The sequence below is a fragment of the Felis catus genome, chromosome C1 (genome assembly GCF_018350175.1).
Source record: "Felis catus isolate Fca126 chromosome C1, F.catus_Fca126_mat1.0, whole genome shotgun sequence".
In the NCBI taxonomy this organism is placed as follows: Eukaryota; Metazoa; Chordata; class Mammalia; order Carnivora; family Felidae; genus Felis; species Felis catus.
In genome coordinates, this window is record NC_058375.1 from 210,280,504 (window position 1) to 210,308,194 (window position 27,691).

The 27,691-nt window shown below is 37.7% G+C and overlaps 1 protein-coding gene across 11 annotated transcripts in view; it reads left to right on the top strand.

The window, feature by feature from the left end:
• Nucleotides 1-27,691, top strand: part of AGFG1 (ArfGAP with FG repeats 1) — a 75,778-nt gene that overhangs the window by 28,254 nt on the left and 19,833 nt on the right. For all 11 annotated transcript variants that reach the window (XM_023259756.2, XM_023259760.2, XM_023259755.2 and 8 more), the window contains 3 exons: nucleotides 15,887-16,002; nucleotides 19,254-19,416; nucleotides 20,418-20,571. In XM_023259756.2, the coding sequence (XP_023115524.2) occupies nucleotides 15,887-16,002; nucleotides 19,254-19,416; nucleotides 20,418-20,571 (433 nt within the window). The remainder of the gene's footprint in view (nucleotides 1-15,886; nucleotides 16,003-19,253; nucleotides 19,417-20,417; nucleotides 20,572-27,691) is intronic.

Genomic DNA, 27,691 nt, shown 5'->3' on the forward strand with positions numbered 1-27,691 from the left:
TCCCCTTTGGTAACCCAAAGCTCTGCAAAGATAAAGCACATTGACATTTCTTCTTACTTAATGTCTCCCCTCTCCAGAGGCAACCACTGTTTTGATTTTTATTTGTATTTAATAAAGTGTGCTTTTTGCATAAGACTTCTTGTGAGAGTTATGCATGTGGATACATGTAGTTTGTTCCTTTTTTATTACCTAGGACTGTTCTATGAATATATCAGAATTTGTTCATTTTTCTTCGTAAGACTGGTTTAGTGAGTATTTTCTTTCAGTCTGTGGCTTTCTCATTTATTTTCTTAGTGGTTTTTTTTTTTTTTGACAAGCCAAAATTTGTCTTTTTTGATGAATTTTATCAGTTTTTAGTTTTATAGTTTCTTCTTTCTCGGCTCTAAAGAAATCTCTGCCTACTGTCATCATCACAACCTCATTTTATTTTAGAAGCTTTGAAAGCTTTAGCTTTTACATCTACATCTATGATCAGTCTCAAATTAATTTTAGTATATGGTGTGCTGGAGGTTGAGGTTTGTATTTTTCTGTGAATATATACAGTTGTTCCAGCTCCATTTGGTAAAAACACTTTCCTCAATGGATTACTTTGGAACCGTTGTCAAATACGAAATGACCATGTAAGTACGAGTATGTTTCAGGGCTCTTTGTTCAGTTTCATTCATTCATTCATTGCCCTTTATGCCAGTAGCATGCCGTCTTGAAGTCAGTCTTGAGGTCAGGGAGTGCAAGTCCTCCAATTTCCCTTCTCTTTGAAGATTCCTCTCCATATTGTATATCAGGAGTTGGCAAACTGTGTACCTGCTCCCTGCCCGCCCCTTTCACTCCCCGCGCCAGCCAGATTTGGCCTGTTGCCTGTTTCTAAAAGTCCCACTTGGTGATGTACTGTTGTTTGACATGGAGACCCCTTCCCCTGTTGGCAGCTTCTGCTACCAAGTGTTAGAATCTTATGTGGGAGTTGATGACTCAGTCATCTTTGGCCAGCTGCTTTAGTTGAGATGACTGGGCGCTTTAGAAGGACAGAAAGAGGAACACTGGGATCTGAGTGTCACTGGGGCAGAGAGTGAAAGTGATCACTGGTTATTAAGATTATCTGTTTCTTGTATCCGTTTTGATGAATTGTATTTTTCAAGGAATTTGCCTAAGTTGTCATATTTATTGACAAAGTTAACGAGAGCCTCCTTTTAAATGTGTTTAGTAGCTTCTATAATTTTGGTCTTTGTTTTTTCTTCTATTTACTCTGGGTTATTTGCTCTTTCTTTGCTTAAGATAGAACCTACGATCACTAATTGGAGAGCTTTCTTTTCTAATCTTTTAAAGCAATAAATTTCTCTCTAACCTCTGTTTTAACTGCTTTGCACAAATTTTGATATGTTGTATTTTATCATTCGGTTTAAAATGTTTTCTAGTTTCCCTTATGATTTCTTCTTTGATCCATGGATTATATAGAAATGATTAATTTCCACATATTTGGAGTTTTTCTAGATCTCTTACTGTATAATCAATTTCTAATTCTGTTTTTGTCAGTGAACATTCTCTATATGTTTTCTCAACCCTTTCTTATTTTTTGAGTCCTATTTTATGTCCAGCACATGGTCTCTCTTGGTGAACATACTATGTGCACTTGAAAAGAATATATTTCTGAAGTTATTGGGTATAGTGTCCTATAAATGTCAGTTATAGGTTGTGATTGATAGTGCTGTTCAGATCTGACAGGTGGTCTGCTTTACTGATTTCGTGTAGGTAATTTATCAGTTAGAGCACTTAACAAATGATTGTGGATTTGTATATTTTTCCCTGTTTTATTGTTTGCTTTATTTATTTTGAAACTTGTTAGGGGCCAATATTTATTATTACTATGTCCTCCTCACAAAGGTGACATTCTGTCATATACAGTCTCTCTCTCTCTCTCTCTGGTAATACTTTTTTCTTCTTTGAAAAGAGCATTATCTGATCTTTATATTGTTCTTGCTCTATGGCAGTAGGCCATCTTGAAGCTCTTTTTTTTTCTAGATATAACTATGACGTACCCATGTGTGTTTTATGAGCGTGTGTGTGTGTGTGTTTATCCTTCCTGGCATTTGCTAAACTTCATTAATCTGTGAATTTGTCTTCATCAAAATTATTTTAACATTTTGACCATTTTTTCTTTAGACACTTTTCCGGTTCTAGGATTTACATTTGATTCTTTTCTGTAATTGTTCCCTTTGCTGAGATTTCATAGTTTTATTCATCATAAGCTCTTGCACACGGAGATACAAGTTGCTTTAAATCATTATCTACCAATTCCAAAGTCTTTGTCACATCAGGTGTGTCACTACTGATTGCTTTTTCTTTTGATTGTGGGTCACACTTTGCTGTTTCTGTGTATATCTAGTGATTTTGGATTATATCCAGAAGGCTGGAAATGGTACATAGTAGAGCCTCTGGATTCTGTTTTGTTCCTTCCAAAAGTGTTGGTTTTGTTTGTTTCTTTTGTTTCCTTTTTACTGTAGCAAATTCTGCTTCTCATGGAAGATACCAGTTAAAATCTCCACTTAGTTCTTTTAGTCTTTAATTGAGTTGGTTTAGAGTCAGCCCCGCACATGCCTAGGTCAAGGGTGAGCCAGAGACCTGGGCAGAGTTTTGTGGCTCCTACTCTCTGATTCTCTCCTTCCTTGGATTTGCTGCTCACTTTCCAGTTTTTGTAGTTGCTGCAACTACTCTGATTGTTATTGACCACGTCTTTAAAAAAAAAACAGCAAATGCTTAATTTCCTTTCCAACATTCTGTTTGCTTTGGTTGTTCCCTAGTGTCCTCTGGTAGTTTGTATAATGTACATAGAGATTATAGTTATCTGTTGGAGAGTTGGGTTTTAATGTGAGCTATTCTGACATTACTAGAAGTGGTACCTGCTTTGCTTGCCTGTTAAATCTTTGTTTTCTAGGAATTTCCCCTCCGGTTGTTTACTCCGGTTCTCTCTCTCTTCCTCTTTCCACCTCCCCTGCCCTCCCCCACTCCCCTTTTCTCCCTTCTCCAGCCCAGTCATTTGTTCAGTAGTTTCCCACTGTTTGGATTTTGCTGATTCGATCCGAATAGTAGTGTAGTAGTATAGTAGTGTCGGTGTTCCTCAGTCATCGTAGTTACCAGTATATTGGTAGTTGGATCTAGTAGCTTCTTAAGATTTGTGTTTAGTTTGGAAAAAGAGGAAGACCTGGTGTTTCACGGGTTGGGTATTGTGTTCTTTCATGGAGAGATATTTTGGTGGCACGGTTATGTTAGGGGCTGTTCTTGTAGTTCTCTGTTCCTATATCCATTAATTTGGGGTTGTAAAGTGGTGATTTTTAACTAAGTGATTTTCCAGGTGCACTCTGGGGATCTACTGGAGATCCTGGAGACCTTTTCAGGGATTCTGTAAAATCAAACATTTTTAATAGTAGTTTGAAGACTTGATTGGCTATTTTTACTTTGATTCTCATGAGTGTATGGTGGAGTTTTTCAGAAGTTACATAACATAAAAATGCAGAGGCAGATGAGAAATCAGTTATCTTCTATTTAATCAAGTATTCATGAAATTTGCAAAGATGTAAAACTTTTTCACTAATATTTTTGGTTTTAGAAAATACAGCTATTTTAATAAAATTTACATTAATGTGCAGTACTTTTATCATTCTTTTTTAAGTACATTAAAACTAGTCACGAATATCAGGTATATAGTGCACATAAAGCTATATGTGGTTCTCAATATTTAACTATTTTCAAAATGAGTTCCAAAACATCTTCCAACAATGACCAGTTACATGTGTTTTTTTTTTTTTTTTTAATATTATGAAATTATTTGATGTGTTTCAGTCTGTTGTAGTTATTCTTATTGGTGGTCAAATTGTTCCCTTTGGACATTGAGATAATCTGTTTTGGAAACCTACTTAAAACTCCCCTCTTCTGCACATCTCATTTTTACTGACAAGAGCTTTGCCTGAATATTCCTTTTCCTTTTTTTCTTTTCTTTTTGATTAACCTGTGGGCCACCCATGTACTCACAAATGTTCAAAGAAAACGAAATGTTTTTTTCTTTTCCTCATGATTACTTCACATAGACTGTGGTATGGATCAGGTTTACTTCCGAGGCTTGTTCTGCACTTGGGCCGCTTAGTCTCTCTGTTCCTCAGCCAGAGGCTACATTCCCAGCCTCAGTCAGCTGCCTGGCAAATGCAGGCTTTGAGTCACCAGGACAACCAGACAATCGAGTGTCAGTACAAATCCATTACTATCCTTAAGCTTTCGGCTGAGTGAAACAATGAGTAGTGTTCCTGTTAGAGGTGATTCACTGGTATTGGTGCTATCCTTAAGCCATCGATAATCCACAGACAGTTCTTATTGCATATTGTGACGAGTAACTACAGTTGTACTTCATATTCAGTTCTGAAGGAAATGTGATTAGGTCACCTTTCCCATTCTGCTCTCTTGCTCAGTACCTTGTTTGTTCTTGTTAATATTCTGGAAAATGTCAAAATTGAAAACTTACTCTGTAGAGAGAAAGAAACGTAAACCTTTGGTTAATCTTTCCTTTTCGGCAGGCTTGCTTATAATATTCATAACTGTCTTTGGGAATGAGAACGCTGTGCTTTAAGATTTATGAAGGCTTCACAATTTAAGTGTAGAACAATTGGAACCAAGACACTGGTAGGAGTTTTCTACTCCTTTTTAGATAATGATTCTAAAACAAAGAAGTAAAATTATCTGGGAAGAATTTGTAAACTAAGGGGTAATAAATAGGATTGGCTCCACTTAGACACTAAAAATACATCTCTGTGTTTATAGGCAATAATTTGCAATATAAACTTGGAGTAATTACAACAGTCCGAAACTAGAATAGGCACAGATCTACAGACTAGATCCTTAGACGTGCTATAATCTTTATCTATATTAAGTGTATAAAGTTACTATAAAATAAACACATTTTAGCAGTTAAGTATGGAAGGAATTGGTTATTCAGTAAATGGAAAGTCTGAGTGTTAACTGATGTGGTAGACCAAAATTAATTTCAGAAGTATTTTAGGCTTAAAATTTTAAAGCACAAAGAAAGCAGCAAAAATATAGAAAATGTCTCATAGGATCTCCCTCCAAGATACTTAATCCCAAAGAGAAAAATAGTGACTTTAGTATGAAGAAATCTGGCACATGTCCGTTAACATCACCTAGGAATGGGACTGATTGACATCATGTGTCTCCTGATACAATTCACGGAAAAGGATACAACATCACTTAGGTTGTATTCCTTGCCAAAATGTATAACATAAGTTTAGTCATGAGAAAACCTAAATAAAGGAGCATACTACAAAGTAATTGGCCTATACTCTTCAAAGATGTCAAGGTCATGAAAGACAAAGACGCTTGTAGGAAGTGTTCCAGATTAAAGGCAACAGGACAGTTCAGATTCTCTACCCGGTGAACCTTTTTTCTTTTTGTTCTAAAGGACACTATTAAGATAATTGGCTAGTCTGTGGATTAGAGAATAATAAAATGTAAATTTCCTGATTTAGATAGTTTTGCTTACATTTATACAAAAGAATGTCTTTGTTTTTAGGAGGTAGACATTAGGAAGAGAAGGTTCTAAACCATTTAAAGCTTAGAAAAAATTTTATCTAAAGAGCATGATAAAGTAAATGTTAACATTAGAGACTGGGTAAAGGGTATATGGGAGTTCTTTTTTACTATACTTGCAACTTTGCTGTAAAATAAATTATTTTATAACTAAAAAACAAACTAAATTGTAGTGTTTAAGGATGTAAGCTTGAGGGTAGGTAGTAAAAAACCTTAAGTGATTACTGTAAAATTTAATAGAAAATATAGCTGACTGCTTAACATTTGAACGTGTAAGGACTTTATATGCTAAAAGCAATGGAAAACCACAAAGTAAATATTGATAAATTTAACTGTCTAAAACTGGGAAGCTTATTAAAGGCAGCATACAAAATTGAAAGAACAATTGTTTTGTTACCCATACAGGGTAACTTACATAGTCATACTAGTTTGAGAAAGGAGGACAATTGATAATCTTACTTGAAACCAATGTGACTTCACTAATACAATAAATTTTATATTTATAAAGCTTTTTATAATTTGCAAAGCGTATTCATGAATAACATGTGTGTTTAGGTTTGGGGAGTGCTTACCAAAGTTCTCATGCTTTGCTGAAGGAACAAAGGGGGAAGACTCCCTCCCTGCCTTGGAAAAACCACAAAAGAAAGACAGAAAACACATAGCTTATTGGACCAGGAATGGACAGCTAACCCTGGGGGCCAGTGACTAATCTGATCCTCCCTCTTATAAGAAACTGAATTAAGGTTCACAGAGGCTAGATTCAAATGATGAATCACTTAAACCAAGAAGACAGGATGTACTTGGGCCATGTGCAGTCTTAACAAGTTAAACAGAAAAAAAAAAAAAAAAAGTGTACTAAGATAAGCAAGAGCAGGGATTTAGACATAGTCTGAGAAGCAAAAGTGATCAACTGTGTGTTTGGGGGGGTGGGGAGGAGAGGGGCTTAGGAAACAGATTCTCAGACTACCTAGGTCCCAAATGGCTTTTTCTGTTTGCAGCTCAGTTTCCCCTAAAGTTTTTGTTTTCTTGGTGTTGCTGTATGCTTCCTTGTTTTATCTGAACGAGCGTGGCTGGGTTTTTGTTCTTGGCAACCTCTCTGGAACACGATTTGATGTTAGAGATGTTAAGTGAAATCAGGCATGGGAGTGTGCTGTGCATTGCGTATACTGCCCTTTACTAAGTTGCACGGTAAGTTTCTGAATTACAGCTACTGGTCTCCTGCACAAACTGCAGATTCTTGCAAGTAGGTTTTACTGCTCTTACCACTGCATTTAATTTCTCTCTAGTGTTTGAGTATTTGCTGCTTTTATCTCTTCTATTTGTTTGTACTTGTCAGTTATGTAGAAAACAAGTGTCAAATACATTAATCCTTACCTGAAACTTAACTCTGGTACTTTTTCTCCTTTATTCACTAGTGAATGGGTCCATAGAATAAACTGGCCCTTACATAGCCCTCATTCTTGGAAAGTACTTCCTCCAGGGAAAGGCTTCTTTCCTGTTAGTTTCATCTCTGTTACTCCCCATACACATTATAAAACCTGCCTCAAAAGCAGGCTTTTATTTATTATCCTGTTTAAATCGTTATTACTTTTGGGTGCTGGGATGGTATCATAGAACGTCCATGGTTGCAGTTAAAGTCAGGGGTTGGCAGACCTTTTTGGTAAAGGGTCAGATAGTAAATGTTAGGTTCTGTGGACTGTACTGTCCTTGTTGTAACTACCCAACAAAGCAGCATAGACAGTAGGTAAACGAGTGGGCGGGACTGTGTCCCAGTGAAACTTCAGCTGCTAACACACACCAAAGGCCAGGTTTTAGCTTGTGAGGTGTGTTTTGCTAACAGCCTCTGGTCTAGACAGAATGTGAGAATTCGCATGAGTGAATTTATTACTTCTGCATAGATAAGTTAGTATGCTAAGTGTTCTAGGTCAGCCTGTATATTTCAGATGGAACTAAGGGAAAAAAGAATTTCTTAAGTACCCATATTTCAACACTGTTAAGAAGTTGCTTTCGTTCATGTGCTAGGTTATTTTTTTAGTGTCTGCTATGTGTCAGGCTCCGAGAATACAAATAGTGGTGAATCAGAGAAGGTTCCTGCCTCGTGAGTTTTACATTTAGAAGCTGTGAGATAAAGGGCATGAAAATAATATGTTGTAGTAACGTACAGGTGAGGTTTGGTGTGGGAGATGTTGCCCCCCACCATGGGATTGGCTTTTGAGGGAAGACTTTCTGAGGAGGCCTGTGTGGCCTGGAAAGAGTAATGATAGTAAAGGAGTCTGGAGAGGTAATCAGGGGTTGGCTCATTTGGGGCCTGAATAGGTGAAGGATTTGATTTTTATGTTAAGGAAGCCATTGTAAGGTAGTTTATGCTTAGATTAAAAACAAAACCCCTAAGATTAAATAAATTGGATTTGATGGAAGTCTCGCTCCCTCATGTATCCATTTATATGTCTGGTTCACAAAGGCTCTGGTGCCTTACTGATGTGCACATAAAGCTTGTGTGTGCCCGTTTTCAGTGAATCAGTTGCATAGGTTCTAATTCTTGCACATTTTTTAAAACCAAATTTTAAGATGGACTATAACATACAGTCTGAAAAAGATACATACATGGAGAACTGTTTCTTTTGCATAAGGTGTATGGATAGTGTCTTTTTTTCCCTAAGCGTTATTGATACACATCCTTCAGATAGGCTATAACTGGGAAATACCAATCAGTCTAGAAATATGAGCACAGTCATGCTAATGGAGGCTGGATGAATGTAGGAAATGCTAATAATGTACTTTTCAGTATTTAACTTGGGTCATGACATATATTTGGGATATTTTTCTGGTTTTGGATGTTTAGGGCAAATTAAGGCAAAAACCTGATTGTTTTTTCTTTTAGCGCTAAATAATATGTTGCTGTTACATGGTATCTCCCTAGAGAGCTTTTAATTGTATTTCCTGTTCGTATTTTTTTCTGTGTAGTTTTTCTTTGTGCTTTCAAAGAGTGGATGTTTGTTACTTGTTCATGAATTTTTCAATTCTGAGGCCTCCGGTTATTTGTTTCTGTATTGTCTGGGCAGTACTAGCAAGTGCTGCAATTGTATCTTAGGGAGTCAGTAACCCTCCACGTGTCCACTAAGGAGTGAGGGCAAAATAGTCTGAAATCTGGCTGGGTATATGTAGATGGATTTAATGAAAAAAAGTTCTTTAATTCCAGAGCATCTTTCTGTCATTTCCTTCTTTTATTAACTATATATTTATTTTGAGAGAGAAGAGAGGCAGAAAGAGCGGGAAAGAGAGAAATCCCAAGCAGGCTCTAGGCTCGAACTCAGAAGCCATGAGATCATGACCTGAGCCAAAATCAAGAGTTGGATGCCCAGCTGACTGAGCCACCCAGGCACCCCTCCTTTTCTTATTTTTTATCTTTTTACCTAGAGGTTGCAAACAGAGTCCAGTCACAATGTTTATTCTTTATCCTTTTTATGAAAAGAAGGGTTTGTCAGAATAAAGGTAAATTGCCACTCACACAAATTTCTGCTCTGTTTTGCTGTCCCTGAGAGGATTAGGAAGCTGTAATCTCTGCCCTTATCTATTTTCCTTCTCAAGCCTGGTGCAGCACCGTTTCCTTATCCTTCCTTTTTTTATATGAGCAATTGAGAATTAGTATGGATGTTTCCTATCTTTGGCGTCCGTAATTGAGTTTGTGAAATTGCTTGCACCACATGTATTTATTATCGTGATTTAGGTGCTGTGCTGGATGGCTTCCATCTGCCCTTCTAGCTCTGGTCTTTACCCTGCTCTGGCTCCAGGCTGCTCATTTGTCTGGATACACAGATGTGCTTTCTTGACTCTTGGCTTCCATTTGGGTTTAGCTGATGGGGGAACATTGTCAAAGCAAGAAAGGAAGGAGGGAGAGGTTAAAATATTTACTTTCTTCTTCCATGTGGGATTTCTTGTCTCCTTTCTGCATCCTTCCATTGAAGGTCAGACTCCCATCAATTAGCCCTCTTCGTCTTAAGGTTACCTCTTCCTCTCCTCCTTCCCCTGCCAGTGGGTGGGGTTGAGCTGTTACGAATGAGGGGGAACCGTATTCTCACGTGTGAGTTCCTTACAGCCTGCCTGTGCTTTGTAAATAGTCTATTAAACTTTCTTTCAAATTTTTTGAATTGAGCATGCCACCTGTTTTCTATGGCAACCCTGACTGATACTTCAAAGTATTTTAGATTATGTCAGTGGCTATTATGATTACAATTCTAAAGTGGATTAGCACTAGAATAAGGAAAAAACTATTCTGAAAATTTCACAGGCTTATTCTTGTTGGCTGATGTGTAATTTTAAAATAAATAAATGATAGGGGCGCCTGGGTGGCTCAGTTGGTTGAGCGTCCGACTTCAGTTCAGGTCATGATCTCACTGTTCGTGAGTTTGAGCCCTGCGTCGGGCTCTGTGCTGACAGCCCAGAGCCTGGACCCTGCTTTGGATTCTGTGTCTTCCTCTCTCTCTACCCCTCCCCTGCTCACACTCTGTCTCTTCTCTCTCTTTCTCAAAAATAAATATTAAAAAATTGTTTTAAAAAAATAATAAATGAAGTGTGTTTTTCAGCATTATTGGTATATTTATTGAACACTTAATGTGGCACAACCCATTATTTTAAGCAATGTGGGGAATTCAAAAGTAAATGAGACACATGTGCAGTAATTCAGATATGAGGCAATTGGTAATGGTAAAGCCTCATGTAAGACATGCTATAGAAGTGCTATAGAAGTTTGGAGGAGGGAGTTGTGTGTTGTTGTTTTTTTTTATCAAGACCACTTTGATTCTGTCTGCAGCAGGATAGAAGGGAGACCCATAGTTTCCTGTGTTCCTGAGGAGACCTACTTCCCAATGCTTGCTTACCTCATTATTCCATAACCCACCTCTGAGAGTAATAATAACTGGTACTAGTTAAAGTTCATTATGTACCCCTGTTCCGGAATGGAAACTGCCCCCCCCCCCCCCCCCACTAACTCCTTTAACCCTTCCACCATCCCTGTGAAGCAGGTTCCATTACTAAACAGAATTGGGATTCAAATTCAGGCTGTCTGGTTCCCCTTGTCCAGGCTCTGAACTACCCCAACCATCACATTATTCTATAATCAGAACTGATTATCCACCTCCCTAAAAGAGATTATCAAAACCAATTCCGTCATGAGTGCAGTTCTTTCAGATGATGGCTTTTAGGTATCATTCTTGCTCCTCAGTGGTATTTCTGGTCCCCCAGCACCATGTTTCTCGTGCCAGTAGATTTTGTCACCTGCTGTGGCTTCTTATTGCAGTCATACCCCTCGTTCATTTTAGATTTTAGCCCCTTATGTAATGTCTTCTTTCTCCTAGTGTTAATCATTTCTTCTAGTCTCACTGTCCGCATAGATAATCCACATGATTATCATAATAATAGATAATTTGGCCTCCTGAATTCCTCGACCTCCTACCTCCAATAATCCTTCATCTTATTTTAGACTTTTTATTTATCGATAACTGAATCACCTCTCAGAGTTCAAGTTGAAGCATCCTGGTCTCTGGCCACCTCCACTTCTCTCTTCCCAGCTCATTCCCTCTTAATTTCTAAATCCCACCAATTGTGGCACAGCCATCAGGACTGCAGCCCACTGAGGCTAAACTTCTTGGCCATCATCCTCACCATATCTTTGTTTTTCTTACCTTAGATTTCACGGTCTGTTATAACCATTCCTTTTTTTTTTTTTTTTTAATTTTTTTTTTTCAACGTTTATTTATTTTTGGGACAGAGAGAGACAGAGCATGAACGGGGGAGGGGCAGAGAGAGAGGGAGACACAGAATTGGAAACGGGCTCCAGGCTCTGAGCCATCAGGCCAGAGCCCGACGCGGGGCTCGAACTCACGGGCCGCGAGATCGTGACCTGGCTGAAGTCGGACGCTTAACTGACTGCGCCACCCAGGCGCCCCTAACCATTCCTTTTTAACTTGTCGTCGCATTTTACCTTGAAAGCCATCACTCAACTACTTTGTACCTAAATAGCCAGATGAGGCTGGAGGCAAACACAACTATTAAGACTAATTTCACTTTACTACTCCTCTCCATGAGTCCTCAGTGCTGCTTGCTGTGTTAGTAATTCACTCTCCCACTCTCCTTCAGCTTTGAAAAACTGTTCCTTTTCAGGTGATCCTGTTTATTATTTTACTAACGGAACAAAAGGAACAAAAAGAACTGTATACTTTTCTTTCAGCAAATCTAGAAACCTGAAAGAGCAATTTTAGTAGAATGGTTGAAACAGAAGCCAGCTTTTCAGGGATGAAAATATGAATCGGTCTCAAAGAGATGGACATTGTGTTTTCCCGGATGTGTCCTTGGAACACTGTCTCTGTTAAATGAATCTTGCCCGATACCAGGATTAGTGATTTCATAATTTTGAGAAATAACTGGAAACCGTATGTAGTATATGTATGGAAAGAAAGTTTCCATTTGCTGGCCTAGATTTTACTAACGCACCAGTTTGCAAACTTTGACCAATTTCACAGTCCCCCAAAGGGTTTGCTGAAACACACATTGCTGGGCACCACCTCTTGAGGTTCTGAGTTCGTAGATCTTGAGTGGGTCCTGAAAGTTTGCATTACAAGTTCTTAGGTCACCTTGATGCTGCGGATCCAGGGACTTGGGAAATCCATTTTGAGAGCCGCTTGGCTTAGGTACAACTTAAGCTGACATGAGTGGCAGGTATGGCTAGGATCTTGAGCAATAATAGGAAATAGCTATTATGGGGTAACATAGTGAGAAGTAAGAACTAAACATTTTTCCTGTCAGAGAGCAGGGACAGAACTGCAACAGTACAGAAGTTTGAGTGATACCCACTGGCTGCTGCTGTCAGATGCCTGTAAAGGCTACCGCCAAGCACTTCATCTTTGCTTCGCATTCCCATGATGAATGAGTGCCAAGACAGTAACTCAGGGATGTGTCTTCAGCCCATCTCCTTTTTGTTTGTATGTTTATTTGTTCACTGTTTGTCTTCAGTTAAAAAAAGTTACATATGGGTGGCTCAGTCGGTTGAGCGTCCGACTTGATTTTGGCTTGAGTCATGATCTTGTGATTTGTGAGTTCCGAGCCCCACTTCAGGCCCTGTGCTCACTGCACAGAGCCTGCTTGGGGTTCGTTCTCTCTCTCTCTCTCTCTCTCTCTCTCTCTCTCTCTCTTTCTCTCTCTCTCTCCTTTCTCTGCCCCTGCCCTGTGCTTGCGTGCGCTCTCTTTCTCTCTCTCAAAATAAATGAACTTAAAAAAAAAAAGTTGCTGGGGCGCCTGGGTGGCGCAGTCGGTTAAGCATCCGACTTCAGCCAGGTCACGATCTCGCGGTCCGTGAGTTCGAGCCCCGCGTCAGGCTCTGGGCTGATGGCTCGGAGCCTGGAGCCTGTTTCCGATTCTGTGTCTCCCTCTCTCTGCCCCTCCCCCCGTTCATGCTCTGTCTCTCTCTGTCCCAAAAATAAATAAACGTTGAAAAAAAAAAATTAAAAAAAAAAAAGTTGTATATGGATAGTTCTTAGGAATTTTTAGCACGCAAAGACTAAATGTCATGAAGTGTCCTGAACTAATTGTGTCAGTTACGGTTAATAATTCTTTGGCTTTGGGCAAATAATTACCATGTCTCTTGTTTTCTCATTTGGGACTTTTTGAGAGAAAAAAACTAGAAACTTCCAATCCCCCCTTTATAAATGTAATTGCAAAGCCACAGAATCTTTCAAAATTAAATTTTCAGAGAATCATCAGTCAGGTTTCTAAGGAGAGTCCCATGTGGTTCTTTTTAAGTTGCTAAATAGTCAGTGGGGAAACTGGCCCTGTACAGGGTTGACAGCATTTCTGGCAGTAAGTTGCATTACCATTTCTGGGTGTACTTCTTGGGCTTTGCCACTGTACTGCTTTGTGCCTTAGCCTGGGGCTCATGTGTGTCACCTACACTGCCTTAATGATGTTACAGTATCTGCACTGAGCCTGGAGTAGGAGGGAAAACAAGAAAACAAGAAAAATTGTTTTGAAGCATGATTGGGGTACGGAGAGAGGAAGAGGGCAAGTCCTTCTTCTGGTTCTTTCTCTCTTTGCCATTTCAGCGAGCAGGTACGATTGAGAGGAATGCTGCTTTTTATGTATTCTCTGATTCCTCGAGTTTTGGGGGGCTTTTTGAAGCTGGATACTGTGTGCTTTTCACAGTGTCATAATTGGTTAGTGTTTAAAATGATACAAGTTTGGAAGCTTGTGGACTGGTTTCTTATAGCTTTACTGAGGAATAATTAATTACAATAATTTGGATATATTCAGAGTGTACAATTTTGATGAGTTTTGACCTATGTGAAACCATCACTATAGTAATAAGACAGCATACATTTTCATTATCCCGAAGAATTTTTTTGTGCCCGTTTGTAATGTTTGCACTAATCTGCTTTCTGTCACTATAGATAAAGTTGTACTTTGTAAAAGTTAAATGGGGGGGGGGGTTCATACAGTATGTACTTTGGAGGGGAATCTGACGTCTCCACATGTAGTTGCTTGTATCAATAGTTTATTCCTTTTCATTGCTGAAGAGTATCCTATTTGGATATTCTAAAATTGATCCATTCAACCTGTTGATGAACTCATTTGGGTTGTTTTCACTTTGGAGTTATTATCAGTAAAGCTGCTGTGAACATTGGTGTACAAATCTGAGTGTAGACAGGTTTTTTCTTTTTGTTGGGTAAATAACTTAGAAGGCATGGCTGGGTTATATGGTAGGTGTATATTTAACTTTTAAGTAACTGTAAACTGTCTTCCAGAGTGATTGTACCTTTTTAACCTTCTTGAGAGTTCCAGTTGTTCCAAACACATGATATGGCCTGTCTTTTTGTTTTGGGCCTTTTAGTGGTATCTGTGGGTGCCTGTGTAGTAGGTCTCGGTGCTGATACATCTTTCATGAGGTGTCTGTTCATCTTCCCTTCCCACTCTTACTGGTTTTTTATAGTTGAGTTTTAAGAATTTTTAAATGTATTTTGGATTCAAGTTCCTTTAAGTTCCTATCACATTAGATCACAAAATCTTAACACATTTTGCAAATAATTTTTATCAGTTGGCTTCCCTTTTCATTTTTTCTTTTTAAGTCTTTTGAAGAGCAATAGTTTTGGGTTTGTTTGTTTTTTTTTTTTAAGATTTTTAAGTAATCTCTACACGTGACACGGGACTCGAACTCACAACCCCAAGATCGAGAGTCATATGCTCTACTGACTGAGCCATTGAGATGCCCTGAAGAGCAAGTTTTATTTTTATTTATTTATTTTAACTTATTTTTATTTTTTATTTTAGAGTGTGAGTGGGGTAGAGGGAGGGAGGGGGGAGGGAGGGAGAGAGAGAGAGAGAGGGAGAGGGAGAGAGAGAGAGAATATCTTAAGCATTAAGAATATCTAAGCACAGAGCCAGACTTGGGGCTTGATCCCAGGACCCTGGGATCATGGCCTGAGCCGAAATTGAGTTAGACACTCAACCGACTGAGCTACCCAGGCCACCCCCAAGAAGAGTAGCTTTAAATTTTGAAGTCCATGTTATTAATTTTTTTCTTTATGGTTCTCTGCTCTTTGTGTTCTGTTTGAGTTCTGCATCATTTCATTTCTTTGATTTTTTCTAAAATGTTAGATATCTTAGATTCTTATTTTTTAGCCATTAGTGGGAAAAAGCATGGGAGGTACTTATAAAGCTAGAGTTGTATCTGCCTTGTGTTTTTGTTATTATTATTATTGTACTTTAAGCTCAAATTGTTTATGATTCTAGTACTTTTTATTTGTTTTTGTTGTTGTTGTTGTAGATTTTTGTTTTGTTTTTTTGAGTAACCTCTTTATCCAACATGGGGCTCAAACTCACAACCCCAAGATCAAGAGTCACATGCTCTACCAACTGAGCCAGTCAAAGCACCCCTATTTTGGTTGATTTTTAAATTTGTCAAAGATCCATGAAATTGATTCCTCTGTTTTATGGGGTGAGGGAACTGAGGTTTATCAAGGTAACACAACTTTGCTCATGGCTTACAGTTTAAAATCATTCCAAGACCAAAAAGGCCCAGATCCATTCAAATCCCATTTCCCTATGCGGTGTTATTCTTTATGATGCTGTTGCTAAGATTTTACTGCATACTGGAATGTATTAAAATAAATTTAGTTCATTCTTTGTGGTAATATTCTCATTGAAAGCAGTGGTATTAAGTAGGTTAGCTTTTTGAAAGAATCATAATTTTCCCTTAAAATTTCATTAAGTGAAGATGTTGAATTTAACGCTTTTGTTTTTTTAATTCTTTCCAAAGGTCTGTAAACAGATTTGGCTAGGATTATTTGATGATAGATCTTCAGCAATTCCAGACTTCAGGGATCCACAAAAAGTGAAAGAGTTCCTACAAGAAAAGTATGAAAAGAAAAGATGGTGAGTGAATAGTTTGTATTTAGAACAAAGGCTCCCAAAAATCACATTAATTATGGGTAAGATTAATCTGACATAAGGAAGGAAGAAAGGATGGAAAGAGATAGTTATATAGGAAATAAGGAAATAGGTATGTAGGTAGATAGATACTCCTTATATTTGGGCATTTTATTGGATTTGGTTTCGAAAAGCCTTGACTCTACTTAAGTCATCTGTGCCCAGCGGCAGCCGGTTCCTCATTCCCAGGCCTCCTACCCTTTTTGGAAAGCGAAGGATCCTTCCTTCTAATCCTTCTCTAGCCCTGCTAGCTTCTCAAGACATTCTAGTTTCATATAGCCTCTTTTCTTAAAATCTTCATTCATTTTGCAAGTATTTATTTAGTATCTTTTATATACTAAGCAGTATGCTAAAGCTCTTGTGTAGTAATCCATCCACATAATTGCATTTTGTGGTAGGTCTTTGCCCAAAATATCCTCACTTCTCACCCAAGAAATGATTTTACTCCCTGGTTAAGAAGAGAGCGTTTATGCTCCCCTAACTAAATCCATCAGATGTTAATTTTTAAAAAGAAGTTAAAACAGGTTGGACATATGGCTAGTACAGCCCTTTAAAAAGCATAGCAGGAAATGTGTCTGTAAAGCTACTGTTCAACTACCTTGGACTCTTCATGTTCAGTTATATGAGCACAATTTAATTCAATTTATTGAGACCTATTATTCAGTAGTGTATATTTCCTTCCTGGGGGCTTAAGAAAATAAAGGAGAGAGTCACAATAGAAGGAATAGATAAGGTGGAAGTGAATGGCTTAACCCCGGGAATACTGAAGGACTGCCTGGCTGTGGGTTATAGGTGAGATATCTCCGCCTTCATTCAGTGAGCAATAGAGAGAAGTTGCTTTAATTCGTTTCCTCTGCAAACTCTGTATTCTTAACTGTTCTCGAAAGGAGACTTCTTTTTGCCAGGCAGGATCAGCTGTAGCGCAGGCTACATTTAGCAGCACTAGGTAGTGTTAGGTACGAATGCAGATAAAAGCATGCTCGTAAAATTTTAGTTCAAGAAAGAAGAAAATCTTTGAGGGTGGGGTGATAGTAGAAACATGGTGGCATAAAGGATTCTCTTAAAATGAAGTATATAATTAACTTTCTGTCCTTTCAGTTCTTAATTTCCAAGACCTTGTATCCTATACTAAGACCTTTCTCCATACATAGCTATAGCCTAATTTTTTATTTTTCCAACAGTTTTACCAACTCTGCAAGTTAGTTTGAATAGAACTTAGCTAAGATTTTACATAGTTTATCTTCATTTAGCAAAAGAAAGTGTGTTTGAGTAAGAGTTGTTAGATTTAAAACCATAAATTTCCATCCCTTGCATTTATAATGATGATGATGGTCGTGATGATGATAAATTATTAATTCAAACTATAACTCAAATAACTGTAAACCTCAAATAATTACAATTTGTGTTATTTTTCTGTCCTGAGAAACAGGATAGTAATAGCAAGAAGAATAAGTTACACACTTGAATGCTCGGCATGTAGAGGGAGTGACCAGCATTCAGGTGGACCAGGTTCTGTGCATTTTAAGCACTTGCACATACCTGTGACATGTAACGAGAGAGCAGTGCAGTGGGTTTTTAACATGATATAAGCACTGTCCAAATGCAGTCTCCCTGCAAATCCTCAGTTCAGGCAACTGTATTTAAAACATTGAGACTATTGTTGTCGTAGATCTAAAGGGGTTTTGAGATTGTATGACCAGTTTTCAAACTCACTTCCTGTGCAATACAAGCTTCACTTCTTTACTTTTAGTCAAGTGAGTGTTTTGAACTAAATACAATTATCTGGTTTTATCCTTTGGTAAGACTTGACTGTGCTCAAAAATTGATCCCATCAGTGAATATACCAAGTTACGGCAAAGCAGTTGTATTGTTTGTCACTGTCATATAATTGAAAATAGCTAACACTTGTGTAGCTAATGCATGTGTACCAGGAACTGTTGTAAGTACTTGAAAAATAAATGTTAACTCAGTTATACCTCATAGCAACCATGTCTCCATTTTATAGATGAAAACTCCGAGGCACAAAGGGTTGGGGTAGTTTGCCCTAGGTTTCATAGCTAGGTTTCCAGGGGTAGAGCTGGAACTTTAACTCTATCTCTAGAACACGTAGGTGCTCCTTAACCACTTTGTTTTCCTGTGTCCCCTAAGTGATCTCGGGGTGGTGTTGGGGAGAAGGGCAGGGTGGGACAAAACCCAGAAATAGAACAAAAACTCTTACGTGATCCTAGCTCTAGAGATTAGTGTTGTCAGTGTTTGGGCATTATGTTCTTATTGCCTCTCTTTAGTTTTCTTCACTCTCTTCCTCCGGTAAATCCTGTACTTACGTGAATGAGATCAAACCTGAAAGATCCTAAAAGTCTTAGGGACTTCTTTCCTTGTCCAAACAGAGTGGCTATGCAGTATTCTGTTATACAGATGTTAGCATAATCTGCTGAATCTGTTGAATATTTCTCTCCTGATGAATGTTTGATATGTGGCCAGTTTTCTTTGAAATTATAAAGAGTGCTGTGATAACATGCATGTACATGTATCTGTGTGCACCTATCCAATTAATCCCTAAGGATGAGTTTCTGGAAGTTGTACTTCTGAGATACAGCCTACCTATTTCTGTATTTTAGCGGGCAGTAACAAAATTTAAAAATTCATGCTCAGAGCAAATGTGAATGATATATTAATTTGCACTTTTATTAGGTTGCAAGTGTTTTCATTTCTGTGTCCCCATTTGTGAATTGTTTCTGCTTATTTAGAAATTGACTTGTTGATCTTATTCTTCTAGATTTGTAATATAGACCTTTGTATTTTAGACTACTAACTGTAATGTAATAGATGTTTTCTCTTTGTTTTGCTCTCTTCCCAAATGTTATTCATGATCTTATACTTTGGTTTTTAAAAAGTAGAGTTTTAACTCTTCATCATGATTAACTATAGGCCCTCTGTTGTTAAGAAAGTTATTTATGATATATATATTTTTAGAAAAATTATAAGTAAATAATTGAAACAAGTTTTGCACATAGTCTGTATCAGCCTTTCTGAGTACTTCAGTTAAGTGCAGTCTTAACCTGTCAATTCTAAGAGGGTTTTGAAATAAGAGTAATGTCGACATAGTCTGACAAGAAATTAAAATTAAGTTTATCATTTTTTAGTATTCCCTACAGTTTTCTCGGTTAAGTGCCTGTTGAATTTTTCATATGTTTTAGGTATGTCCCTCCAGAACAAGCCAAGGTGGTGGCATCAGTTCATGCGTCTATTTCAGGGTCGTCTGCCAGTAGCACGAGCAGCACGCCAGAGGTCAAACCCCTGAAGTCTCTTTTAGGAGACTCAGCACCAGCACTGCACTTAAACAAGGGCACACCTAGTCAGGTGAGTGGTCTTCCATCTTTGCAGAGACTTCTGTTCCAGGAGGACTGAGTATCACGGACCTGAGAATTCTTTAGGACAGTAGCTTTATGTCCAAGTGGTCATATACAGTAAGCTAGTGGTTCCGATAGTGCATCCAGAGAGTCTTGGGTAAGTGGTTGGGATGTGCATATTTTTGCTCTTTTTGCTCTTGAGTTTCTTTGAACGCTCCACAGGTTTGCAAAGGTACACAGGAACACTGTTAATAGCTGTCTGTCCTGTAGCTACATTTAGTGAAACAGGACTCTGGGGACCATCAGAGTTAGAACAGCATAGGCTCTGTGATGTCCTTTTACAAGAAAGGATTTAAGTAGTAGAATTTTTCCCCTGCCTCATTGTGAAGCATGCTTATCATCGAAACACAGGTGGCTTTGCATTACATACCTTATTTTAAAAAACTAAACAAGCTGAAGGCTTTTTAGAAGTTGGTGAAAGAGCTTGTGCTTCTGCACTTTGTGACAGTTTTCTGAGCTGTGACCGGTTTGTTGATCTGGCACGACAGCGTTTGTCCTACACAAGAATGGTTCTGAGGCACATACTGTTGGAATTAAAGTCCACCCCTTTTACTAATGCATACGAGGACATCTGGATAAAATTGCTCAGTTGTCACAAGAGGTTTGAGTGAAAGCTGAAGAGAAAGGCACTGTCCCCACATAGAAAGGATGTGTTCTGTGAAAGTCTTATTATTGCTCTCCTAGCAGGACGTCTTGCTTGTGTTCTGAGGTGTAACAGCTGTTACAATACAGCATTTCTTTGTCTTTGGCTCTGTATTTAAAATTGAGAGATGATTTGGGAATAGATGTGGAAAATTTGTGCTTTTCAGAAAGTACCAAGGTATTCAAAACTACAAATAAAAGATTATGTAATCTTTCAACTGCCTTTTAAGCTTGGTGAATTGGAAAGAGTGTTACAAAAATGTGGCAGATCTGACTGGAAGCTCTTTATCGTTAATGTGTGGTGTGCAGTCCCCTGTTGTAGGTCGCTCTCAAGGGCAGCAGCAGGAAAAGAAGCAGTTTGACCTTTTAAGTGATCTTGGCTCAGACATCTTTGCTGCTCCAGCGCCTCAGTCAACGGCCACAGCCAATTTTGCTAACTTTGCACATTTCAACAGTCATGCCGGTAAGTGTTTGTTCTCGACAGCTTTTTGCCAGGCACGTGTATTTAGCACCAAGAGACATCCATTCTTTTGAAAACTGAAATATCGGTAAATGTGTTGCGTTGAGGGTGTGGGCCCTCATGGCTGTCGAGCTGTCATATGTGACCGTGTAGCCGCGGCCTTTTTAATCCCAGAAGAGATTATACTTAATGCCACATACTGACATGACCTCTTTCCAAAGAAAAATGAAAAGACTTCTCAATATTTTTTTTTTACCCTTTTAATGTGGAGAATTGCAAATATTCAAACATGACAATATAACCCTCGTGTATTCATTGCTCATGGCTAATCTGGTTTCATTTCTCATTCTTCTCATTTCCTCCTCTTATACTATTTCGAAGCAATTTTAGGCATAAGAGTTTATCCCTAAATATTTTGTATTTATAAAACAGAAGAACTTTGTTAAACATCACCATTGTAGTGATATCACTCCCTTAAATAATAGCAGTAACAATAATTATTCATTAGTCACTACTTAGACTTTCTATTCCACTTCAGACGGACGGACACACACACACACACACACACACACACACACACACACACACACATAGTTTACTCAAATCAGGTCTACATGCTACAGTTGTGAGCTACATCACTTACTCTGTGGGTACTTCCTCCATCCCATTTTTCTCCTCTGCAATTTATTTGTTAAGAAATCTGGTTATTTGTCCTGTGGAGTTTTTAGCAGTCTGAATTTGTTGATTGCACCACTGTGGGGTCCCTTAACAGGTTCCTCTGTCCTCCGTATTTTCTGTAAATTGATAGTTGGATCTAAATGCATCATCCATCACAGGTTCTTTTCTTGAAGGGGGCAAGCCTGCCACTTAAGGTTTAAGCACGTAATACCAATCGTTTCTGTCTCTATAATGTGAGCTGTTGATGCTCAGTGCCTGGATCCATTATGCAAAATGTTGATATTCTGAATTTATCATCCCTTCATTTATGAGTTGAAATATTTCTTTAAAACTCTTTGATTACCCAATGGTATAGTTAGTATAATATGTGTTAGTATAATATGTTAGTATAATAGAAAGTTAATATGTGATTGATTCTGGCCACATATCAGAATGAGTTGATTCCCTACCACATTTTAATGGTGATCTGTTTTTTTTTTTTCTTTCATATCATTATGAATTCATAGATTTAACATTTGCTACATCTCAAATCTGTTGTCATTATCTTTATTTTTTAAATGTTTATTTATTGATTTTTGAGAGAGCACAGTGGGGGAGGGGCAGACAGAGAGATGGGGGGAGACACAGAATCTGAAGCAGGCTCCAGGCTCCAAGCTGTCAGCACAGAGCCTGATGTGGGGCTTGAACTCACGAACCATTAGATCATGACCTGAGCTGAAGTTGGGTGATAAACCTACTGAGCCACTCAGGTGCCTGCCCCCATTATTATCTTTATTAATTCTCAAACTATCTCATCTTTAGAGTAGCAATATCTTTAGGTTGGCTGTAGCAGATATAACTTCTTTTTTACTCTCAGATTTAACATGTTTGTTACAGGGGCGCCTGGGTGGCTCAGTCGGTTAAGCGTCCGACTTCGGCTCAGGTCATGATCTCGCGGTCCGTGAGTTCAAGCTCCACGTTGGGCTCTGTGCTGACAGCTCAGAACCTGGAGCCTGTTTCAGATTCTGTGTCTCCCTCTCTCTCTGACCCTCCCCTGTTTATGCTCGGTCTCTCTCTCTCTCAAAAATAAAAAACGTTAAAAAAATTTTTTTAACATGTTTGTTACAAAGAGCTTAATGCATTTCACCAGAAATTAGAAATTATGGAGTTTTTATTTTATGAATGAATGTAAAAACCTTGCAATTACCTAGGTAATATTTAAAAATTATTATTTAAGTATAGATGTAGTCATTGGTGTCTCTAATTGTAATAGTAACTAATTGTAATGGACAGAGAAATGGCATAATGTAGTGAAAAGAATGGGCTTTGGAGTTAGAATGAGTCCTTATAGTTGTTTGTTTATGCTTTGTTCTACTTTTTTATAAGGTCTGGTGTAAATGATCTAAAAGCCTACATTGTATTTATATCAGAGATATGTATGAAATACCTTTTGGATGCCAGTAAGCTTTGATGTGTATGTCATAGAAAGTTTATCTAGTATGCATTTGTGAATGGTTGAGTAAGCATCAAACCAAATGTAGAGAGCACTAAAATTAAGAATTAGGTCACTTCGTAGCCATTTTATTTGACCATTTGAAACTTTGCTTTATATTTTTGCATGTATGTATAGGGGTATTGGCTAATGTTTATTATTTCTTTGTCGCTGATTTTCTTAACTTTAATTATATAATCAAGAAAAACTCAAGACTATCTTTCTAAAACATGTATTTCACTATTTAATGCATATAGCAGAAACCAGTGCTTACAGAATTGATTTCCTATTTGTATTTTTGAACTTATTTTACCTTCTTTTACTCACCTGTGAGATTGTGATGCTGTCCCTTCTTTTTCTTTCAATTTGAGGACTTGGTTTATAGTTGGATCATGATGATATAAAGTGAATCATATATATATATATATATATATATATATATATATATATATATATATGTATACTCACACACACACACACACACAAAATGTACTGTTTAAGATAGTTTGAAAAATTATGGAAAAGCTGCTCTTCGGCCACATTTCTTTCTAGCAAGCATTAAAGGAACTTTTTCTTTTAAATATTCGAGTATTTTGTAAGGGCGTACTGTGGAAGAAAACTACAGTGTAATTTATATATGTTTGTATGTTGCATGTGTTTGATTTAAAAGGGGATTGTAGGGTGGAGAGGATCTCTTTCTTAGCAAAGATTATGCTGAGGAGGGTAAGAAGTCAGGAAGCTGAAGTTGTTGGGCCTGTGGTAGGTTTCCCTTCTCCTGTGTTAGCCGAGCAGCGAAACATCCAGGAAACCTGGAGAGACTCTTTCCCTTCACCTTCCAGGTGGGCAGCCAGGCTCCTCTGACCACACAGGAGTCTCAGCTCTCTGTTCCCACCTGTTGTGTTTGAATGCTGGCAAAAGGAGCTGGAGAACCAATGAATGTAGAGGGGACCTTCTGTAATTCATGAATAGTTTTCATTTATCTCAGTTTTACACTTGCTGAAATAGGATTTGAAATGACTGATAAGTAAGTACCAAGCTCTTTTGTACATTTTCAGCTTATTTCATGTTTCCCTTGTGTGTTTTTTTGTCTTTAAATGCAATTTGCGAATATTCACCATTCAGGGAATTAATGCTGTACTCTTCCTTGTAGACTTGTTAGCCAGGCGTGTTTATACGCGTCTACACTGCAGCTGCACGGACTACTTTGTACCATGATGGCACGCGTCCTTATCAGTAACTCCCTTGGAATTCTCTTTGAAAACAATAGCCATTATTTAATTGTAGAATATGTTAAAAAAGGAAAGAAAAGAAACCTATAATTTTATCAGATTGATACAGGAAGTAGATCTTAACAATTTTGTCTCTTTTCCACATGTGGTGGGTGGAGATGGTAGGAAAGATGAGTCTGTGAGGCTTTTACTAGTCCTGTCGATCAGATCAGGTTGCCTAAGAGGAGTTAGTTTTTTCAGCCTGAAGTTCTAATTTACGAATGCACACTCAAGTCAGCTTTTTTTTTTTTTTAAACTTCATTGGATTCAAGAAGAATAAAATATATACACATACTGCAAGAAGAAGCTAATAGAGTTAGTCACTTATCTCCTCTTTTTCCATTCTTTGTCTTTTTCTCCAGCCTTTGCAAGAACCCTGAATCTTTATTTTTCCGTGTATGGTTCACAAATACAAAGTCATTGACAGCTCAGTTCTCACCCTGAAATTTTCATGTTTTTTTTTTAAGAAGTTTTTAAGTGAGAATATTCTCCTGTACAGATTGATACGACAAATGGAACCTTTAATTTCAAATGATAATTATTTAGAAATGCCAATCTGGTTAGCATTATTTTGTAGGGAAACCTGTTATTTTGCAGATCATTTAATGGCTTAAAAGCCAGAAGTCTTCACCCTTCATCTGAACATTCTCGCTGAGATGGTATGTGAGGATATGTATCAGTGGTGAGGTTATTACTGTGTTCAGGAAAAGTCATCTTCTACAGAAATATTTGTGCAGTTAGAAACATGATTAACCTACAGAATTTAATAGTTATTTTGCTTGGTAATAAACTCCACAGCCCTATGAACTGTAAACTGTAATTGATTTTTGTCACACCTTACTGGGGATCTCAAACTTTTAATTGTCTTGCCATCCAGTCAACACAAATGAGTAATATAACGCAGTGTGGAAGGAACCGTGTGCACGGGAAGGTGTTCTAATCTCCTGTTGCCACATGGTCCGTCAGGCTTAGGATTACTAGATTCACTGATTTTCTTTTAAGAAAAGCAGGAAATCTTGTTTATTTAATGTGAGATGTTGTCTTTTTAAATGTTGGGTTGATGAAAAAGAATTTAAACATGTAGGTGAAACGAAGTGTATTTGTCAGCTGAATTCATGATGAAGGCAGTCAGTTTCTATCTCTCATCCCTACGTTTATCTCCCTTTCTCAGGAGTACCTGTTTCTCACTGAAGAGGAAAGACAGTTCGCAGCTAGATTCAGGCTGATTAACTTGGTGCCTTAAATTCTAAACTGAGGTTACTTCTTTGTACTTTAAAAAAAAATTTTTTTTTAAATGTTTATTTTTGAGAGAGAGAGACAGCATGCAAGCGGGGGAGGGGCAGAGAGAGAGAGGGAGACACAGAATCCCAAGCAGGCTCCAGGCTCTGAGCTGTCAGCACCGAGTCCTACCCGGGGCTCCAACTCAAGAGCCATGAGATCATGACCTGAGATGAAGTCAGATGCTTAACTGACTGAGCCACCCAGGAGCCCCACTTCTTTGTACTTTTTGAGATAAGATTATTTAAAAGGCATCTATTATTTTGTCACATTCCATTTAGTTGATCTTTCTTTGTATGGTAGTTGCTTGAGGTGGTTCCAGACAGTAATTTTCACATTATTGAATTTATTAGTGTTTAATTTCCAAAGTTGTGGTTACTAAAGTTTCATTCCACGGTACTTAGAGATTTTAAAATTTACCATAACGAGTTGTTGAAGACACTGAATAGATTTAGTGTCTCCATATAAAGACTGAAAGAGGTATTACAAAGTCCTGTTTTGCTGTAATGAATAGATATTTGATTAATGGGTTTGGTGCTCTGGTTGGAAACACCAGTGTTTATAAATTTGATAAAAATAGACTTGACTAACAAAATGGATTACATTGACCTGATTTCTTAATGATGATGTTTGAAACACGTTAATTGTGTATTTCTCCTGTAGTGTTCTAAATATGTTAAAAGTAGAATATGTATTATTATAGGCTACTTATTCACTATATTTGAGATTATAAGTGATAAAGCAGCTTAGGGACCCAACTCCTGTTTCTCCAAGGGATAGATGTATTTCATTTGTTCAAGTAAAATTTCAGCCTGTAAGGAAATTGAATTTTATCATGGTAATAAGTAAAAACAATAACAAAAGATTTCAGAGTATCCAGAAAATACAGAATTTTTTGTGTTAAGCAGTAAGCAGCCTTTTAATTTAGATACGTCTGTGTGATGTTTGAGAGAGAGGACAAACGTCTTTAGAAAAGGTTTTCAACACTGCGAGCAGTGATAGGTGTATGGATAGCACTCCACCTGTCACAAGTGCTGGGTGTGAGGACGACACAGGGAGGGAGGTGTCACAGGTGTCTAGTAAAAGGAGGACTATCTAGTTCAGGTGCATTTCCCCCTATAGTCATATACCCTTTCGGATATACACAACATAGTAATTACATAAAATGCTGTTAGGTTTTTTGATCATTTCCCGAGAGTAATGTTTTACTTCATTAGTGGAAAATTTGTTTAGTAACTTTTTTTTCGTTGATGTACAGTTAGAATACATATTCATTGCAAAAGCTTGGTAAACTATAACAAACTGAACTATAACAATAACAATAAACTATAACTATAGTAAACTATAACAATCTGAAAACTCACCACTACAAGTTAATGAAAATGCAGATTTTCTGTGCACATGATACCATGCTGACAAAATCGGCAGATGAAAATGTATTTGGCACTTTTTGGCCTGTTTATCTTGATATACTTCATCATAGGTATTTTTGAATAGGACTGTATCTTCCATGTGATTTTTTAAATGGCCGCATTATATTTGTTTGTATGATGTTTCATAATTTAAGCGATCCCTCATTGCTGGCCATTTGAGTTTTAAATTTGTTTTATTATTTTAAAACAAATCATTTAGCTATTAGATGCAGCCATACTCATTTGCAAGATTATTTCTTTATGAAAGCTTTGTGAAGTAGAATTGCCTGCAAAGGATTTAAAGTAGCTGACTTGTACTATGTTGATGGCATTTAACCTTTATCTTTTGGGCATGCTTTTCATTCTTACCACTTAGCATTCTCTTTCTTACATACCAACCACTTCTTATTATATTCTCTCTAAAAATCTTAATTCAGCATCTATTGTAGCCTTTAAAAAAAACAACCTTTTGAATTGTTGTATTTAGTTACATATTTTAAGTTTAGGGAAGCCTAAAAAATTGTTCTTAGGTTAATGACAAGTGGGAAATACCAGTTGGTCTTTTTCACTGAGTCTGAAGTACACTAATGTCACAAATTTTGCTATTTTCATTTCTCAGATTTTAATATGTATTAAAAAGAGCAGGCTTCCCCCCCGCCTTAAGACAGCATGAGCAGGAGGGGGCAAAGGGAGAGGGAGAGAGAGAATCTTAAGCAGGCTCCATGTCTGACTCGGGAGACCGACTCGGGGCTTGATCTCACAACTATGAGATCGTGGCCTGAGGTGAAATCAGGAGTCAGATGTCACCCAGACTCCCCAGAACAGCAGCCTTCGAAGAGAATGTGACTATCTGTGATTTATTTGGCAGTCATGTCCTTGTTAAACATTTAAGTTTTTTCATTTTTACATGCCATGATGTGAGATGGTTGTAAACTTAGGAAAAAAAAAAACCAAAAAGAATATTAATGAAATTTAAACTTCTTTGTATCATTATTTTAGATTCACAAAGCTGATGA